Source organism: Cucurbita maxima, unplaced genomic scaffold (genome assembly GCF_002738345.1).
Source record: "Cucurbita maxima cultivar Rimu unplaced genomic scaffold, Cmax_1.0 Cma_Scf00017, whole genome shotgun sequence".
NCBI lineage: Eukaryota > Viridiplantae > Streptophyta > Magnoliopsida > Cucurbitales > Cucurbitaceae > Cucurbita > Cucurbita maxima.
The window spans coordinates 4,585,918-4,604,023 of record NW_019272033.1 but is presented as its reverse complement, the minus strand read 5'-3'; the positions used below and the strand labels follow the sequence as shown (position 1 = coordinate 4,604,023).

The window sequence follows — 18,106 nt, the reverse complement described above, 5'->3', positions numbered from 1 at the left end:
TTTTTTTTTTTTTTTTTTTTTTTTTTTTTTTTTTTTTTTTTTTTTTTGGATAAAAACCAACTTTCATTGAAAAAAAAACAATAAAGAATACAAGGGCATCCAAAAAAAAAAAAATGCAGCCTATAAAAGGGAGTCCAATTAAAGGAAATGACTCCAATCAAGAAGAATAAGAACTAGGAAATATTACAAATATGTTTTGTCACCAATGCTCAAAGAGAGGCATAGAACCTAGCAAGGAACTACACGCCTAAGGCCCTCTCTCAACATGTGCAAAATGCATCCAATACTTGTTTGTGAGCCAGTTTGCTACATTAGTTGTTTTATAAATGTGCCAAATGTGTTTTTCTGAGGTTTTCTTGCTCTTGCTGCAAGTCTTCTAATTCAATGCTTATGCGACCAGATTAAACTAATTTCATTCCATTCATCAGTGAGTTTGCTGAAATGGCAGTTCAGTTTACTTCATACTGGGTTTAATAGCTGGAATTAGTTTTTGTTCTTAACTAATTAGATCAACTGTTTTTATTTTCACCTATACAGACAAGTGCATCCTTGAAATTCACTGTTTTGAATCCCAAGGGACGAATTTGGACCATGGTGGCTGGAGGTGGTGCAAGTGTCATATATGCAGACACGGTGTGTTTCTGTTGTCTGCTACAATACTTGACTGTCGGGATTCGCCCTTAAATTTTATTATTTTGAATTTCTTGATAGAAGTTTTCTTTTTGTATAGGTTGGTGATCTTGGTTATGCCACTGAGCTCGGAAACTATGCAGAATATAGTGGAGCACCTAATGAGGAGGAGGTGTTGCAGTATGCCCGAGTTGTTCTTGATGTAAGCATTGTATATTACCAAGTTGGATGTGCATAACTTAAGTACCATATCGAATTGCCATCATGAGTATGTGGAGATGCTTGAATTTGTAATTAAACATCTGCTTCTGTATATTGGATACTTTTATTCCCTGTAGTGTGCAACTGCTGACCCCGACGGCCAAAAGAGAGCACTCGTGATTGGAGGAGGGATAGCCAACTTTACTGATGTAGCTGCTACATTTAATGGCATAATTCGGGCCTTGAAGGAGAAGGTGAAACCCCTTTCCAGTTTCAGGGAATCCATTTGGTCGATTCATGAAGTACACTAATAATGTTGTGTTATGATTCAGGAATCGAGGCTGAAAGCGGCTAGGATGAATATTTATGTGAGGAGAGGAGGCCCCAACTACCAGAGAGGTCTTGCCAAGATGCGGGCACTTGGTGAAGAACTTGGTGTTCCAATTGAGGTAGAGTGAAGCATTAATTACTTCCAACTATATATTGTCAAAGGCCTAAAGAAATGCTGGTACTGAGAAACCTTGGTTTCTAATATATAGGTTTATGGGCCAGAGGCAACCATGACTGGTATATGCAAGCAAGCAATTGAGTGCATAACGGCAGCTGCCTAAGTCAGGATACACCATACGCGTCGAGCTTGTCATAGAAATCTTATATTATGTGTGTAGTTTACTTGGGTTTAACCAATTGGTGGTGGTAGTTTCTCAAGTTTTAAATAAAATTATACATTTGTGATGCATTCGAACAAGAATAAGTGAGCAGAGAAGTTTTGAGTGGATAATGTTAATGCTGAGGGGAAAGTGTGAATTGAATGTAGATGGGTGTAGCGACCAGTGGCTATCTTGTTTTGCTTTCAGTATAGCTCATAGCTTATCTTACATTTAAGAGGGGAACTATTCAATTGAGTAGGCCTATCTCTCACCACTCTTTCAACTATTTCTATAGAATCTTACTTCCCTGTCTCCAAGTCCTGTTACTTCCAAAAGTGTTAAGTTTTTTCTTTTATTTAAGAAGGATCTACCATCCTCTCTCTCCCTTCTTTTCTACTCTTCCTTGTGCATGAAATTTGTACAGTCTAGCTACCGAGAAAGTATAATCCCTTCAAAGTTGTTGTCAAATTGGGTTGATGGTGGTTTGCATGAATATTATTGCTTGAAAAAGAGCAACAACCACCGGATTAATTATGATGTAAAGAATGATTGTGTCTGTCCTAATAACTTATCTGGCTGCATCTTCTTCCGGACAAGAAAGGAAACAAATGGGAAGGGCCCAGTGATTAAAGGTCGGGAGGGTACAAGTCAATCATGTCCCTACACCCTACACTGGAGCCTGAGTCTCACATGTAATCAAAATGTGAGTCTCGCAGATAATCAAAATTTTGGCATTGAGTTATTCTGGTCGGGTTTCAGTGGTGGTCCACCACATGAGCCATCAAAATTTACAGCTCATACCTCCCACTCATATTAATTTAAAATATATGAAATTGAAATAATGGATCAGGAGCCAGAGAAGAAGCAACGGACCACAGAGCAAATCACATCAAATATGGGTAAGGAAATGATATGTTCTGAGATCTGCTCTATATAATGAACTTTCCCTTCTCTTATTTGTTCTTGTCTTCAACGGCGTCAAATGTTCCAACTGCGGAGGCTGAGATGAGTGAGAGGGTGGAGGAATGTGCAATTGGCGGAGATATTTTGGAAGAGATAATAAGTCACGTGCCGTTGGTGGATCTTGTTTCCGCCAACAGCGTGGCGTCCTCGTGGCGCTCTGCAATCTCCAGCTCCCTCCTTCGTCTCAACACTGTAAAGCCATGGCTGATGCTTCACTCCCAGTCCACTCGCTCTCCATCCGCCGTCACCACACTCGCCTATGATCCACGGTCCCACCTCTGGATGGAGGTCCAACAGCCCTGCTCCTTCTCCAACTCCTCCTCCTCAATCCATTACTTCTCTCTTCTTAGATCCTCCCCCTCCTCCCTCCTCTACATGCTCTCCGCCTCCAGATTTGCCTTCTCCATGGATCCACTCCACCTCAACTGGCAAGTAGCCGCCCCACCCATCGGGTGGCGCCCCGACCCTGTGGTTGCCGCGGTGGGCAACCATATAATTGTGGCCGGTTCTGGAGCCTGCTGCGGCATACAAGATGATGACACCATTCCTCCCCTAGAAATCTACGACACCACCACTGGCACGTGGGAGTGGTGCAACTCCATGCCCACGGAGCTCATGGACTCGGCGGCCTCCACTTGGCTGTCAGTTGCGGCGGACCAGAACAAAATGTACGTGAGCGTGAAAAGGTCGGGCGTAACATACTCGTTTGATCCTCGGACAAAAACTTGGTGCGGACCGTACAACGTGCGTGGAGATGATGTGGAAAGCGTGTTCTTCTCGGTGATTGGTTGTGGTGGAAAGGGTATGATAGTGGTGGGTTTGAGGGGAGAGGCGGAGGACGTGAGGAGCGTAGTGATGTGGGAATTATTAGTGGAAACGGAGGGGCGGAGAGATGAGTGGGAGATGCCATTCCAGCTGGTGGAGAAGCTGAAGGGCGAGAGTGAGTACATGCCCTCCATTCACTTGAATGTGATGGGAGATTTTGTTTTTGTGCACAACCCTTTGGAGGCCAGGGAGGTCGTTGTGTGCGAGGTGAAGGAGGGAGCATGCCGCTGGGGAAGCGTGACAGCCGCTGCCTTGGACCGCGACTCTTGCCGCTTCCGCAACCTGGTGGTGTCCTGCTCCAACGTAACCCTCCCATACTTGGAACGCGCCCGGAACTCCACGCTTCTCACTCGGAACAAAACCCATGCATTTTAACACATGATTCATTGCGTGGCCTGTATCTCTCCACACTATAAATGAGGAGATTTGGAGAGTAGAACTTACGACTTCTTACTGTTATGAAATCAAACATGCATTTGGTCAAAATTTAATCCCCCCCCATATTAAAATTTGAGTGTATATATATATATCCAGAATAGGGGGCTTTATGAAAGAAAATCTGAGTTAAAAACTGAGTGAAAAACATGAAAGAGTTGTAGTGAGGGTTGTAGGGTTATAGGCAGACATTTATTTTAGTGTTTAAATGTATATTGGATCGCTTTCTCATCTCTTCATCCGGTGATATGGATAAGGGTGGATTAACTCGCCAAGAATAGGCCTACCATTGCCATTCCTTTCCAACTTTCTTGGTTCATTGCCTTCTTTTCTTTACCTATTTTCCTTGGTTTCTTATAATAGTTGCAGGTCGGATTGGATTGGATATACCTCTCGAGTCTGTCTTAACTTAGGAGTACTAGGATCTCAACCTTCTTAAATTCAAAATTAGAAGAGAAAAACAAAGAATCTTAGATACGTAGATAATGTGGGAAAACTAATAAGATTTATTTTTCAAAACTAATTTGGTAGCATGGCGTGGAATGATTGATGAATGGATTTGAAGATGTTTAAATTAAAATGGTAAAGGTTGTGGGTCCAATTTAAAAAAAAAAAAAGAAAAGAAAAGAAGAGAAAATGTATAGTGCAAAACCAATTTAAAAGGGGAGGTGGAATATATATTAATTAATTAATAGAGTTGGAATTCACAATTGGATTTAATTAGAAAGGTTAATAAAAGACCCGCAGGTGATGAGGCTGAAAACGCCGCGGGGTTTGTGTTACGAGTCTCGGGTACACAAATTCGGAATTTTTGTTTTTCTTTTTTTTTTAAAAAAAATTCGGAATATTCAATCCTCCCAATGCGACAATAATACCGCATTCAATTTAATAAATCAATATATTTATATATATATATATATTTTTGGTCATCAACTGAAAATTGAGATGGAAAAATAATAATAATAATAATAATAATAATAATAATGTTAAAAAGACATGCCTCACCTAAAAATTACCCTATTCCATTCACTCTCCCTCCCAGTAGGCCATGTCCACCCACCATAGCGGTAGTGTGGGACCCTCTACCGATATTCCCTTTTTATAACTGTAACTCCAACAAAATAATAATAATAATAATAATAAATAGAATTGAAGTTTAATAATGAAGGAAGGAATAAAAAAGAAAATGTTGAGAGGGACCGAACATACGTTAGCGGAAGGTTTTGTAAGAATTGAGATGGGGAAAGAAGGGGAGAGAGACGCAATGGGAGCACGTGACCTGCCAACACACTTTTCTGTTTCGCATGGCCAAAAGGAAAAAGGCGAAGCCATGGGCATCGGGCATCGGGCATCGGGCATCGGACACTCCCCCGTGCCCATACCCACACCCACTCCCTTCTCTCTAAAGCTACACCATTTTTTTTTCAAAAAAGCTGTAACTGCCTTTTTACATCTGTATTTGGGTCCGTCCTTGGCTGTTTCTTACGGTCTCTGTTTTCTTGTTTGTTTCTGCAGGGGTTGAGCTGAATCTATTTTACTGAACCAACGCGCTTTTCCTTCTCTTTTTTCTCAATCTTCATCTAAAGAAGAAGCAAGGCTATGGTTTTGGAGTCCCTTAGTGTTGAAATATCATCACTAGCCCAATAGAGTCAAGCCCAATAATTGTACTAGCCCAATAGAGTCAAGCCTAATTGTACGAGCCCAGTATATTTATTTTAGTAGAGATTTTAGGAGAAAGAGATGTAGATATTTTAGGAGAAAGATTCAATTTGTTAGGTCTAGATTCAAATCGGTTAGGTCTAGATTTAGATTGGTTAAATATAGATTGTTTACTCTTAGTATAAATACCCCCACCCTACCTAGGTTATTCATCCAAGAAATCTAAAAACAATAAAAAGCAGAAGTATTCTACAGAGTGTCTTGTATTCTCTTCTCGATTGGTCTTAATAAAGAGAGTGAGTTGTGTTCAACATTTGGTATCAGAGCGAGGTTAGTGTAGGTTATCTGATCTCTTGGAATCCTTAGTATGCTCTGTGGTTGCAGCTCTGCCTGATCTTCCACATCAGAAACGATTTCTTGAGATTAGTGGTGAGTGAGTTTCTTTTGTGTCGTGAGAAGTCTGTGACTCTGCAAGTCTTGTGTCAAAAGAACTTGTTTGGTATTACTGAGGTATGGCCAACACGATGAGTGATTTCCAAATCGTTGGAGGAATTAAGAAACTCAACAACAACAACTACAACACGTGGGCAACATGCATGATGTCCTATTTACAAGGACAGGATCTTTGGGAGATCGTTGGCGGGTGTGAAACTACGCCGCCAGAGGAGGATTCTAACGACGCCTTGCGCAAATGGAGAGTCAAAGCAGGCAAAGCAATGTTTGCCTTGAAGACCACCATCGGAGAAGAGATGTTAGAACATATTTGGGATGACAAGACACCGAAAGAAGCATGGGACACATTCGTGATGTTGTTCTCAAAGAAGAATGATACGAGACTACAACTTCTGGAGAATGAGTTGTTGTCAATTTCACAACGTGATATGACGATTGCTCAGTACTTCCACAAGGTCAAATCGATCTGTCGGGAGATTACTGAACTAGACCCAAAGTCCGCCATTGTAGAATCTCGAATGAAGAGGATTATAATCCACGGATTGCGACCAGAATATCGAAGCTTCATTGCTGCTGTACAAGGATGGCCCACTCAACCATCACTGGTAGAGTTCGAAAATTTGTTAGCCAGCCAAGAAGCCATGGCTAAACAAATGGGAGGCTTCACGTTGAAGGGTGAAGAAGCACTCTACACGAGTGAAAGTCAGAGCAATAATAGGCCGTCTACCAGACGTGGATACAATGGTGACAAAAGAAGAAGCCACCAAGGGATTGCACAACCTGAGAGAGCTCAGAAGAACGACAACAAGAGTTTTCAAAGAACGAGATTTGGTGGTATTTGCTATAACTGCGGGAAAAAGGGCCATATGTCTAGAGATTGTTGGTCCAGGAAAAAGACCATTGAAAACAATGTGGCAATATCCAAAAAGAAGATAGAAGATGAATGGGATGCAGAGGTACTATGTCCCATAGAAGAAGACGAGCTAGCACTCATGGCGACAATGGAAGACCATATCAACTATGAGAATGACTGGATCGTTGATTCAGGATGTTCAAATCACATGACTGGCGATCAGAGAAAATTGCAAGACAAGAAAGAGTACAAAGGAAGTCGTATGGTACGTACAGCAAATAACACACAGTTATCAATTGCTCAAATCGGCAATACGACAATCATGCCTGGCAATAAGTCTGATACAGTGTCGCTACATAATGTTTATCATGTACCGGGTATAAAGAAGAACTTGTTGTCAGTGTCACAACTAACAACATCAGGAAGCTATGTCGTGTTTGGGCCAGAAGATGTAAAAGTTTATCAAGATGTTAAGATAATAGGAAAGCCGACGATAGAAGGACGAAGAGTGGAGTCTGTCTACGTTCTATCTGCAGAGTCTGCCTATGTTGACAAGACCCGAAAGAATGAGACGACAGATCTATGGCATGCAAGATTGGGACATATTAGCTACCATAAGTTGAAGCTGATTATGGAGAAATCTATGCTCAAAGGTCTACCACAACTGGAAGTCAAAACAGACGTTGTCTGCGCTGGATGTCAGTATGGTAAAGCTCATCAATTACCATACAAAGAGTCAAGTTTCAAAGCAAAGAAACCATTAGAGTTAGTTCACTCTGATTTGTTCGGCCCAGTCAAACAAGCATCGATCAGCGGAATGCGGTATATGGTGACATTTATTGACGACTACTCAAGATATGTGTGGATTTTCTTTATGAAAGAAAAGTCTGACACGTTCTCAAAGTTTCAAGAATTCAAGATGATGGTCGAAGGAGAAGTAGGAGCGAAGATTCGTTGTCTACGTTCAGACAATGGCGGAGAATACACGTCAGATGAGTTCGATCAATATTTACACGAGTGTGGGATACGACGTCAATTTACATGTGCCAACACGCCACAACAAAATGGTGTAGCAGAAAGAAAGAATCGACACCTTGCAGAAACCTGTCGAAGCATGTTACACGCAAAGAACGTTCCAGGAAGATTTTGGGCTGAAGCTATGCGAACTGCTGCCCATGTGATCAACAAGCTTCCTCAACCAAAGCTAGGGTTCGTCTCACCATTTGAGATACTATGGGATATGAAACCTACAATTAGTTATTTCCGAGTATTTGGCTGTGTTTGCTATGTATTTGTGCCTGACCATCTACGTAGCAAGTTTGACAAGAAAGCAGTCAAGTGTGTATTTGTTGGATACGACAATCAAAGAAAAGGATGGAGGTGCTGTGATCCAACAAGTGGAAAATACTATACATCAAGAGATGTAGTTTTTGATGAAGCATCTACATGGTGGTCCTCGGAGAAGAAAGTCTTATCAGATTCAAACATTGAAGAAATTCTACAACAGAAGCTGGGGGAGCAAACTACACAAATTCAATCAAATTTCGATGCATCTGAAAATCCAAGCGACATTGATATTGACAAGCAGGAGGTGACTCAATCAAGCGAATCTGATAAAAATGAAACAACACATCAACAACTTAGGCGATCAAATAGAATCCGAAGGCCAAATCCTAAGTATGCAAATGCAGCTATTGTAGAAGATAGAGTTTACGAACCAGAGACATATGAAGAAGCATCACAAAACTCGGTTTGGCAGAAAGCGATGGAGGAAGAAATTATAGCCTTGGAGCATAATCAAACTTGGGAACTAGTGCCAAGACTAGGAGATATCAAACCCGTCTCTTGCAAGTGGGTCTATAAAATAAAGCGTCGACCGGATGGATCAATCGAGAGATACAAGGCTCGACTCGTGGCTCGAGGATTTTCTCAACAATATGGACTAGATTATGATGAAACATTCAGTCCAGTGGCAAAGATTACTACCGTACGAGTTCTGCTAGCACTCGCAGCAAGTAAAGATTGGAAACTGTGGCAAATGGATGTGAAGAATGCCTTCTTGCACGGAGAGCTAGACAGGGAGATTTATATGAACCAACCAAAGGGATTTGAGAGTGCAGCTAATCCTAATTATGTATGCAAGCTTAGAAAAGCTCTTTATGGACTGAAACAAGCACCGAGAGCTTGGTATGGTAAGATTGCTGAATTTCTTACCCAAAGTGGTTATTCAGTTGCGCATGCAGACTCAAGCCTATTCATCAAAGAAAGAGAAGGAAATTTGACAATTGTGTTGGTCTACGTGGACGATTTGATTATCACCGGGGACGATGAAAGAGAAATTTATCAAACAAGAGAAAATTTATCAATACGCTTTCAGATGAAAGAGCTAGGAGAGCTTAAACACTTCTTAGGCCTAGAAGTTGATCGCACAGATGAAGGACTGTTTCTCTGCCAACAAAAGTATACCAGAGACATGCTTCAGAAGTTCAACATGTTAGAGTGCAAGCAAGTTTCAACACCGATGGAGATAAATGCCAAGATTTGTGCACATGAAGGCAAAGAGTTGAACGATGAAACAACGTACCGACAACTAGTAGGTAGTCTTATCTACCTAACTTTAACTCGACCTGATATCTCGTATGCAGTTGGGGTTATGAGTCGATACATGCAAAGTCCAAAGAAGCCTCATCTGGATGCAGCTCGACGGATCTTGAGATATATCAAAGGTACAATCGACTATGGTCTTTTGTACAAAAGAAGCAAAGACTGCAAGCTAGTTGGATACTGTGATGCTGACTATGCAGGAGACCACGATACTCGGAGGTCAACCACTGGGTATGTGTTCAAGTTTGGTTCGGGAACAATTTCTTGGTGTAGCAAGAGACAACCAACAGTATCATTATCAACTACAGAAGCAGAGTATAGAGCAGCGGCTGGAGCAGCCCAGGAAAGTACATGGCTAAAACTCTTGATGGAAGATTTGCACCAGAAAATTGACTATCCAATATCACTTCTTTGCGACAACCAATCTGCGATTCGCCTTGCAGAAAATCCAGTGTTTCATGCTAGAACAAAGCATGTGGAGGTGCACTACCATTTCATTAGAGAGAAGGTCCTAAAGGAAGAAATTGAGATGCAGCAGATCAAGACAGATGACCAAGTGGCAGACTTGTTTACAAAAGGGTTGAATACTAGCAAACATGAGAGCTTTCGCTGTCAGCTCAACATGATGCAGCGAATGAGGACTAGTGCTGAGGGGGAGTGTTGAAATATCATCACTAGCCCAATAGAGTCAAGCCCAATAATTGTACTAGCCCAATAGAGTCAAGCCTAATTGTACGAGCCCAGTATATTTATTTTAGTAGAGATTTTAGGAGAAAGAGATGTAGATATTTTAGGAGAAAGATTCAATTTGTTAGGTCTAGATTCAAATCGGTTAGGTCTAGATTTAGATTGGTTAAATATAGATTGTTTACTCTTAGTATAAATACCCCCACCCTACCTAGGTTATTCATCCAAGAAATCTAAAAACAATAAAAAGCAGAAGTATTCTACAGAGTGTCTTGTATTCTCTTCTCGATTGGTCTTAATAAAGAGAGTGAGTTGTGTTCAACACCTTAGGAGACGCCTCAAGCACCATTCACATTCGCCCCTCTCAGATCTCTAGGATCTCACAACTTCAACTTCCCACAACACTCTCGCTTTCTCTCCCATTCATTCCTCTTCTCTTTTACTATGCTCATCCTTGATACATGCCACAACATGGCCTGAAAATTTACCCAACGGAGAATTCATTATGGAACCACCTTTTCTGTTATGGAAACCGGTTTTTGTAGTTTTGGCACTCCTCCAAGTTTCTTCTGCTACGCTGTCTCCTTCTGGTGTGAACTACGAAGGTTAATCTCTCTTTGCTTCCTGTTTCCGCCTCCCTCCATCTTACTTTTTATCCACTACCAACAACCCCATTTTTGTTTTGTTTTGTTTTGTTTTGTTTTCATTGAGCAAGTTTAGTGCCAGCTATTTTGTGTTTCGGAATTCAAATTTGTGAGTCGGGCGATGAACTTTACTTACATTTTCCTTCTTCTGGAAATCTGAACAGTCGTAGCTTTGATGGCCATAAAAAATGATTTAATAGATCCCCACAATGTCTTGGAGAATTGGGATTCTAATTCTGTGGATCCCTGTAGCTGGAGAATGGTCACCTGTTCTCCAGATGGATATGTTTCTGCTTTGTAAGTGTTCTTACTCCCTTATCTCCTTTTTGCTCATTGTTTCGTAGATTTGACCACATTTAAAAAAATATTTTGGGATTATTTGTTCTTAATTTTATAAACAGGGGGCTACCGAGCCAGAGTTTGTCTGGGGTCTTATCACCGGGGATTGGAAACCTCAGTAAGTTGGAATCAGTGTAAGCTTCTCCATTCTCCTTACACAAACCCCTGGTTTATGCACTTTGATTATTCAGTTAAAGTTCTACAAAATTTCCGTATATTTTCTATCTAATGAAAATAATTCCATGTGCTATCACAAATATATATGCAGGTTGCTTCAGAACAATGACATTTCAGGGCCAATTCCTGCAACCATTGGAAATTTAGAGAACTTGCAGACTCTTGATCTCTCCAACAATGTATTCAGTGGTGTAATACCCAGTTCCCTTGGAGACTTGAAGAAGCTTAATTATTTGTAAGTTTTGTAATCTTTCTCTTGCTTTTCATTCCGCATCCATTCTGATCTTTGTCAACTGCCCATTATGTTTTTGAGCAAGGCAGGCGACTAAATAACAACACCCTAACTGGACCTTGTCCTGAATCTCTATCCAAAGTTGAAGGTCTCACGCTTGTGTATGTTCTTTACCTCTCCATACCACTTTTCCAGTTGGGAGAAATATATATTCACTATTTTAGTTGAACTGATAGGGACCTTTCATACAACAACTTGAGTGGCTCCTTGCCCAAAATATCAGCAAGAACATTCAAGTGAGTTATTTTCTTTATCATATCAACAAATTCATGTCATCTTAATCAAGTAAAAAATTTCAAAAACCTCAAGTAGTACTGTTTCTTTCGTTCAGAATTATTGGTAACCCTCTGAGCTGTGGTCCAAACAACTGTTCTGCTATCTTTCCAGAGCCCTTGTCGTTTGCTCCAGATGCTCTCGAAGGTGTGGGTCTGATGACTTCTATTTTATTTTTATTTGTTAACTCAACATATAGAATCTGGTTTTTGATTGCTTGGGGTCTTTTTTCCTCAGGAAATTTGGGATTTGGTAAGAGCCACCGCAAGGCAATTGCTTTTGGGGCAAGTTTTAGTGCTGCTCTTATTGTATTAGTCCTTATTGGACTACTGGTCTGGTGGAGATACAGACACAACCAGCAGATCTTCTTTGATGTAAATGGTAAGTTTCTCCTTGCTCATTCATGGCATTTTGATTAAGTGGTATTTTATTCAGCAGGAAGAGAATTTTATGACAGAAATTGTTGTTGAATTAATATAACATTAATGGAACAGATCAATATGACCCAGAGGTACGTTTGGGGCATTTGAGAAGGTACACATTCAAGGAACTTCGGGCAGCAACTGATCATTTCAACTCAAAGAATATATTGGGTAGAGGTGGGTTTGGAATTGTGTTCAAGGGATGCTTAAATGATGGGACTCTGGTAGCGGTTAAAAGGTTGAAGGATTATAACACTGCCGGTGGGGAGATCCAATTTCAGACTGAAGTAGAGATGATAAGCTTAGCTGTGCACCGAAACCTTCTCAGGCTTTTTGGCTTCTGTTCTACTGAGAGTGAAAGACTGCTGGTTTACCCATTTATGCCCAATGGCAGCGTTGCATCTCGTCTAAGAGGTATGTTGCATGAAAACATATTGATACCCCTATAACACTGCTGGTGGCTATCAATTGCATCTGGCTTAACAACACAAGATATTGAATGTTCATATGGTTCCACATAGCTTGATGAGGCTGTTTACTTGGTTTTTAGAAAAGAAAAATTAAGCAGTGGGGCATTTCATAATCTTCAATCCCTTGTTTGTTTATCAGATCATATCCATGGGCAGCCGGCTCTAGATTGGGCAATGAGAAAAAGAATAGCGTTGGGCACAGCTAGAGGATTGGTGTACTTGCACGAGCAGTGTGACCCCAAAATTATCCATCGTGATGTGAAGGCCGCCAACATTCTCCTTGATGAAGACTTCGAGGCCGTGGTTGGAGACTTTGGGCTGGCCAAACTTTTGGATCACAGAGATTCTCACGTGACTACAGCGGTGCGTGGCACTGTAGGCCATATTGCTCCAGAGTACTTATCAACAGGACAATCGTCAGAAAAGACTGATGTTTTTGGGTTTGGAATCTTGCTTCTTGAGTTAATTACTGGTCAGAAGGCTCTGGATTTTGGTCGAGGAGCAAACCAGAAGGGCGTGATGCTTGATTGGGTAACTCCTTGTTTTCATTATGTGCATGCCAACTACACTCATGATAATTCAATCTATTAGTACTAGAAACCTGCACGTTTGGCTTCTTGGGTCTTGCATTGTTTTGATTAAACAAGCCATGTGGAGTTCTTTAATTTTTCCTGTTAATATATAATAGGTGAAAAGGTTGCACCAGGAAGGAAAGCTGAATATGATGGTGGATAAGGATCTAAGAGGCAACTACGACAGAGTTGAGCTAGAGGAAATGGTCCAGGTTGCCCTGTTATGCACTCAATTCAATCCTTCTCACCGACCCAAAATGTCTGAAGTACTAAAAATGTTGGAAGGCGATGGGTTAGCTGAGAAATGGGAAGCGTCACAGCACGTCGAGACGCCAAGATACCGACTGTGTGAGAAACCCCCTCAACTGTACTCAGATTATATAGAAGAATCTTCTTTGATCGTAGAAGCCATGGAGCTTTCAGGCCCCAGATGAGAGCCTTCATTTTCTTTCTTGTGTAATTCCCTCTTACATCATTAACTTGCAGTTGCAGAGAAACAAGTGTGGTTTCATGCTTGTGTAATTCTCTTCTGTAAAAAGGAATGAGAGAAAGAGTAATGCATGCTCCTAAGGTGGTTGTTGAGAAATTAATGTCCTAAAATACCACATTGCCAGAACAAAACGACATGTCGTTTGTTAATTTGTGCACAGAATACGGCCCATCCCATATGGATGTTCAAGTGGGGCCCCATGCCCTGCCACGAACTGCATGCTCCGTCGTAATCGAAGTTAAAATGCAGAATACTTGGACGTGGGATAAGATGATTGAACAAGGCGGAGGCGGAAGGGCCGGCTGTGGATATTACGATAAAACATGAGCGCATGTCGGCATGCGATCCGGTCCGAAGCATCATTGTCGAATTTTACACGCGAGGACGCCGACTTGGGATTCATCGTTTGGTTTCATTATCTGCCAAAACTATTATATTATAGATACACCCTCGTATATCCATCCAAATAAATTATGAAACGGGTTTAATGAACAATGCTGCTGTAATTCATTCGCATTCATCATGGTTTAGAATTGCTTATTATATATATAATATCAAGGGGTTCGGAGTTTGATGTTTCTGCTGTCTCTGCCTCGCAGTTCATTGCTGAACTTTACCCTCTTTTGCCGCTTTGTAAACCGTTAAAAAACAGAAACCTACTCCCCGAAGCCCCCCCTCTCTCTGGTGTTCAACCACCTTTATAATCCATTTTCCATCAAATCCTTCTTTCATTAAGGGTAGCCTCCACCGATTTAGGCCATGCACCGCCGGAAAATTGGATTCCCCGAGCAGATTTTACCGCCGAGGAGAAGACTTGTTCCTGGGATTGGTCTTGGCATTGCCGTTCCTCTCATTGTTGTCGGCTTTCTTTGGCTCTACACTTCTTCTCATGTCAATTTCTTCTTCTCTCTGTCTAATCGCCCCACTTCCGTGGCTTCCCTCTTTTCTTCCTCGTCTCTCCCCTTTTCTGATTTAACCGCTAATTCTTCCAAGCTGGGGACCTATGATGGTGACACACCAACCCTTGTGCCTGTTCCTCCCCATATGGCGTCATTGGTTCAGCCACTTGCCAATGGGAGCTTGCAACTTAACACCCATTCGCTAAATAGCTCCAAAATTTGGAATGCAACTTTGTCCCTTGAATCCAAAAATGTTTCTGGAAATGGAACAATTTCTAGCCTAGCGAAGTTGGACTCCCAGAAGATAACTGCAGATAATTTACCGAGTAACACCACGTCTTTGAACAACAATACTACTCAATACCAGAAAAAGAACAATCATTCTTCCAATGCTGAGGACAAGAGATCGTCCGAAGGTGATGGTGGGTCTCAACCAGTGGCAACATCAAATAACAGTTTTGATGAGGAGTGTGATATCTTCGATGGTGGATGGATGAGGGATGATTCGAAGCCATATTATCCTAAGGGTTCTTGCCCTTACATCGACAGGGACTTTGATTGCCATCTTAATAAGAGGCCAGACGATGGATATTTGAAATGGAAATGGCAGCCAAATGGGTGTAACATTCCAAGGTATTACTTTAACCCAATCCCCTCGTCCTTAAATTACTTGCATGTTAGGTTCAATGGTTCATGAATGAATGAAAAATTAGTATGGTGTTTACAAACCTCTTTCCTAAAACCCCTTTTGACTTCTGCTGCTTTCAGTCTGAACGCAACACATTTTCTAGAGGTGTTGAGGGGAAAGCGTTTGGTGTTTGTTGGGGATTCATTGAATAGGAACATGTGGGAGTCTCTGGTGTGCATTCTTCGTCATAGTATAAGCGACAAGCAAAGAGTGCATGAGATATCTGGAAGGACAGAGTTCAAGAAGAAGGGCTTCTACGCCTTCCGGTTCGAGGCAAGATTTCCATGATCTTCCATTCCAGTCAACCCATGTTTGTCATTTTCTAATGTTTTCAACTCACCTTTCCCTTTGTTGCATCTGCAGGACTACAACTGTTCTGTGGATTTTGTTAGTTCTCCATTCCTAGTTAGGGAGTCTTCATTCAAAAGAAAGAATGGAACCATCGAGACATTAAGATTGGATCAAATGGACCCAACCACCCAAATGTATAAGGATGCCGATGTTTTGGTGTTTAATACAGGCCATTGGTGGACTCATGAAAAAACATCGAGGGGGTATGTATTATACTCAGCATTTTGATTCAATCCAACCTCTTGGGGATTTGTATTGAGAAGGAACATTGTGTTTTAGAGAAGAATATTACCAAGAAGGTAACCATGTGCACCCAAGGCTGAAGGTGTTGGAAGCGTTTAAGAGGGCTCTCACCACTTGGGGTCGATGGGTCGACAACAATGTTGATAGAAATCGAACTCTGGTTTTCTTCAGAGGGTATTCATATTCTCATTTCAGGTATATGAAATGCTCTCCCTTTCCTGCTTCCAATCTGGAATATTGTTAGAAATGGTTTGAATATATGTTTGCAGTGGTGGGCAATGGAACTCGGGAGGGCAATGCAGCGGTGAAACAGAACCAATCTATAACAAAACACAGTTGGGGAAGTACCCTAACAAAATGAGGGCTGTGGAGTATGTGATTCAGGAGATGGAAACGCCAGTGTGGTACTTAAACATCACCAGGCTCACTCACTATCGGAAGGATGCACACCCTTCAATTTATAGAATGAAGTACAAGACAGAATCAGAAAAACGTGCCGGTCTCCGGGTTCAAGATTGCAGCCATTGGTGCTTGCCCGGCGTACCCGATACTTGGAATGAGCTGCTTTATGCCTCCCTTTTAAGGATGGCAAACAGATATTGGAGCAACTAAGCAAGTTTTATATGGACCAAATACTGTTTAATCGTTTAGGTTGTGAGCAGCAGCATGGTACATGGCTACAACTACAGTTGAGTGATAGATTACCTGAGGCGTGCAAATGTAGAGCAACAATAATGATGTATGTATTCTATAATCCAAATCGTTTGAAATAGAAATGGACTTTTTTTATTCATTAACTTGTAGGTCAAAAGACGACCCCATAAAGTAGACTGAGTAAGAGTCCACGCCATTTCGTGACTTGCCGGAATGCCGGAGCAAAATCCAAAGGCCAAGCAGAGAATGAAACTAAGTAGGCAGAGGGCATGGCTGATGGGTTTAGCTCAGGGATTTGAGGAGGAAGGTGAGACATTGGCATTGTATACCCTCACCGGATCTCCACTAGCTTTTCTTCAAGGGCTGTGGTGAAGGTCCATGGACCAAGCCACAGCGCGACTGCCCCCATCTGATTCAACGCCTCTTAGATTAGAAAAGGTGGGGGAGAAGTTGGGTTCTCCATTGTGGGTTTAAATGCACGACCAACCTGGTACCCCATTATAATACTCCCACTCTTCCATTCCGCTCCAAACGATTCAAATTTGGGTGGAGCTTCCATTCCCAATTCAAAATTAATGCTCGGCTCGGCTTACATTGAGAGCTCTCTTCAGAGCATTGGTTGGGTAGGGACAAGGGAGGGGCAGCTCTGGCTTTCACTAATATTGTGCGAATTTAAAAATTGGGATTTGGGGGTGAAGATTCTCGATGTGGAGGGGGATCTTAATTAAGGAAAAGACAAAGAGCTCCTCCTCAGAATCGCACCCACGGCCACTAATAAATAAAGGAAAGAATTATTGGAGGCGTTTTGGGCTGGGCCGGATTAGAGAGAAGGCATGAAAATGAAAGGGCAGGAAGCAAACCCGATCCATTTAATGGGGGGGAATGAGTGGTGAGCGGAGAATCCGTAAAGGAAATGAAAAGCGGTTGGCGTTTAGAAAGCGTTACAGGTATCGCTTTCACAAGAGACAAGTAGGAGCTCAGCATTTTTTATGACCTGAAATTCTGTCCTAACAAATTAAGAATTACAATATTATCCATTGTATGGTCGGGTTAAGCAGATTAAGAAACAAACAAAGAAATGTACCCATAATATTGACCAAAAAACAGAGCCAACTGTGTGTTATTTGTAACTTGGCTTTACAACAGATAGGGGGGATGTTTCTTGCACCTTCTCTGTACCCTTTTCTGTAGACAATTTTGTGGTGTTCTTGGGTGGGCTGTCCACCCATACATACAGCCACTCATATCACCTATCTAAATACTTGTTAAAATATAACAAATCAATGATTGGGAAAAAAAAAAAGTAAGTAATTGATAAAAAGAGTGACGACAATAATTAAGAAGTGAGAAGGAGAGTTAAGAGCGCACAGGGGAAGCTCACTGTGGCGTGCTGCAAATTTATGATTACAACTGCACCCCGCATACTTAGGGGGGACACAGATCGTGGCCTTTGACTTTAGTCAATGCCCACTGCCATCCATTTTCTTCGCCTCCTCAATAATAAACCCTATAACAACTTTATTCTATGTGCACCTCCTTCTCAGTAACCATTACCATTCATATTCATGTGTTTTAAAATCAGGAGACGAGCGGACAATATCTATTAGTAGTCAACTTAGGCGATTGTTGGAA

General features: G+C 41.5%; 4 protein-coding genes and 1 long non-coding RNA gene across 6 annotated transcripts in view; 4 read left to right on the top strand and 1 right to left on the bottom strand.

Annotated features, from left to right (window-relative positions):
* The window catches only part of LOC111492005 (ATP-citrate synthase alpha chain protein 1-like), a 5,006-nt gene extending 3,199 nt beyond the window's left edge, over positions 1–1,807 (top strand). For both annotated transcript variants that reach the window (XM_023141145.1, XM_023141146.1), the window contains exons 9-13: positions 538–633; positions 731–832; positions 969–1,085; positions 1,164–1,280; positions 1,371–1,807. In XM_023141145.1, coding sequence (XP_022996913.1) covers positions 538–633; positions 731–832; positions 969–1,085; positions 1,164–1,280; positions 1,371–1,442 — 504 coding nt within the window. In that variant the 3' untranslated portion in view covers positions 1,443–1,807. The remainder of the gene's footprint in view (positions 1–537; positions 634–730; positions 833–968; positions 1,086–1,163; positions 1,281–1,370) is intronic.
* A 504-nt stretch (positions 1,808–2,311) lies between these two features.
* Positions 2,312–3,755, top strand: LOC111492006 (F-box/kelch-repeat protein At1g23390-like). The gene has a single exon (XM_023141147.1). The coding sequence runs from the start codon at positions 2,418–2,420 to the stop codon at positions 3,642–3,644; it is 1,227 nt and encodes a 408-aa protein (XP_022996915.1). The 5' UTR covers positions 2,312–2,417; the 3' UTR covers positions 3,645–3,755.
* A 1,365-nt stretch (positions 3,756–5,120) lies between these two features.
* LOC111491866 lies at positions 5,121–10,565 on the bottom strand. Its single transcript, XR_002719775.1, has 2 exons — positions 10,286–10,565; positions 5,121–5,318 (listed from the first exon to the last, which is right to left on the bottom strand). It is a non-coding gene; the product is annotated as an uncharacterized LOC111491866 (long non-coding RNA).
* Positions 10,290–14,127, top strand: LOC111491864 (protein NSP-INTERACTING KINASE 3-like). Its single transcript, XM_023140928.1, has 11 exons — positions 10,290–10,565; positions 10,769–10,901; positions 11,006–11,077; positions 11,212–11,355; positions 11,442–11,513; positions 11,589–11,648; positions 11,744–11,832; positions 11,923–12,066; positions 12,180–12,521; positions 12,717–13,108; positions 13,266–14,127. The coding sequence occupies exons 1-11, from the start codon at positions 10,466–10,468 to the stop codon at positions 13,581–13,583; spliced, it is 1,866 nt and encodes a 621-aa protein (XP_022996696.1). The 5' UTR covers positions 10,290–10,465; the 3' UTR covers positions 13,584–14,127.
* An 80-nt stretch (positions 14,128–14,207) lies between these two features.
* Positions 14,208–17,157, top strand: LOC111491865 (protein trichome birefringence-like 2). The gene is made up of 5 exons (XM_023140929.1): positions 14,208–15,171; positions 15,307–15,499; positions 15,590–15,780; positions 15,857–16,015; positions 16,090–17,157. The coding sequence occupies exons 1-5, from the start codon at positions 14,399–14,401 to the stop codon at positions 16,430–16,432; spliced, it is 1,659 nt and encodes a 552-aa protein (XP_022996697.1). The 5' UTR covers positions 14,208–14,398; the 3' UTR covers positions 16,433–17,157.
* The last annotated feature ends 949 nt before the right edge of the window (positions 17,158–18,106 follow it).

Coding starts and splice junctions, on each gene's coding strand:
- LOC111492006 (XM_023141147.1), top strand. CDS start 2,418: ATGAACTTTCCCTTCTCTTATTTGTTCTTGTCTTCAACGGCGTCAAAT.
- LOC111491864 (XM_023140928.1), top strand. CDS start 10,466: ATGGAACCACCTTTTCTGTTATGGAAACCGGTTTTTGTAGTTTTGGCA. Junction 12,067..12,179: donor GATCTTCTTTGATGTAAATG/GTAAGTTTCTCC, acceptor TTAATGGAACAG/ATCAATATGACCCAGAGGTA. Junction 12,522..12,716: donor CGTTGCATCTCGTCTAAGAG/GTATGTTGCATG, acceptor TTTGTTTATCAG/ATCATATCCATGGGCAGCCG.
- LOC111491865 (XM_023140929.1), top strand. CDS start 14,399: ATGCACCGCCGGAAAATTGGATTCCCCGAGCAGATTTTACCGCCGAGG. Junction 15,500..15,589: donor TCTACGCCTTCCGGTTCGAG/GCAAGATTTCCA, acceptor TTGCATCTGCAG/GACTACAACTGTTCTGTGGA. Junction 16,016..16,089: donor TATTCATATTCTCATTTCAG/GTATATGAAATG, acceptor ATATGTTTGCAG/TGGTGGGCAATGGAACTCGG.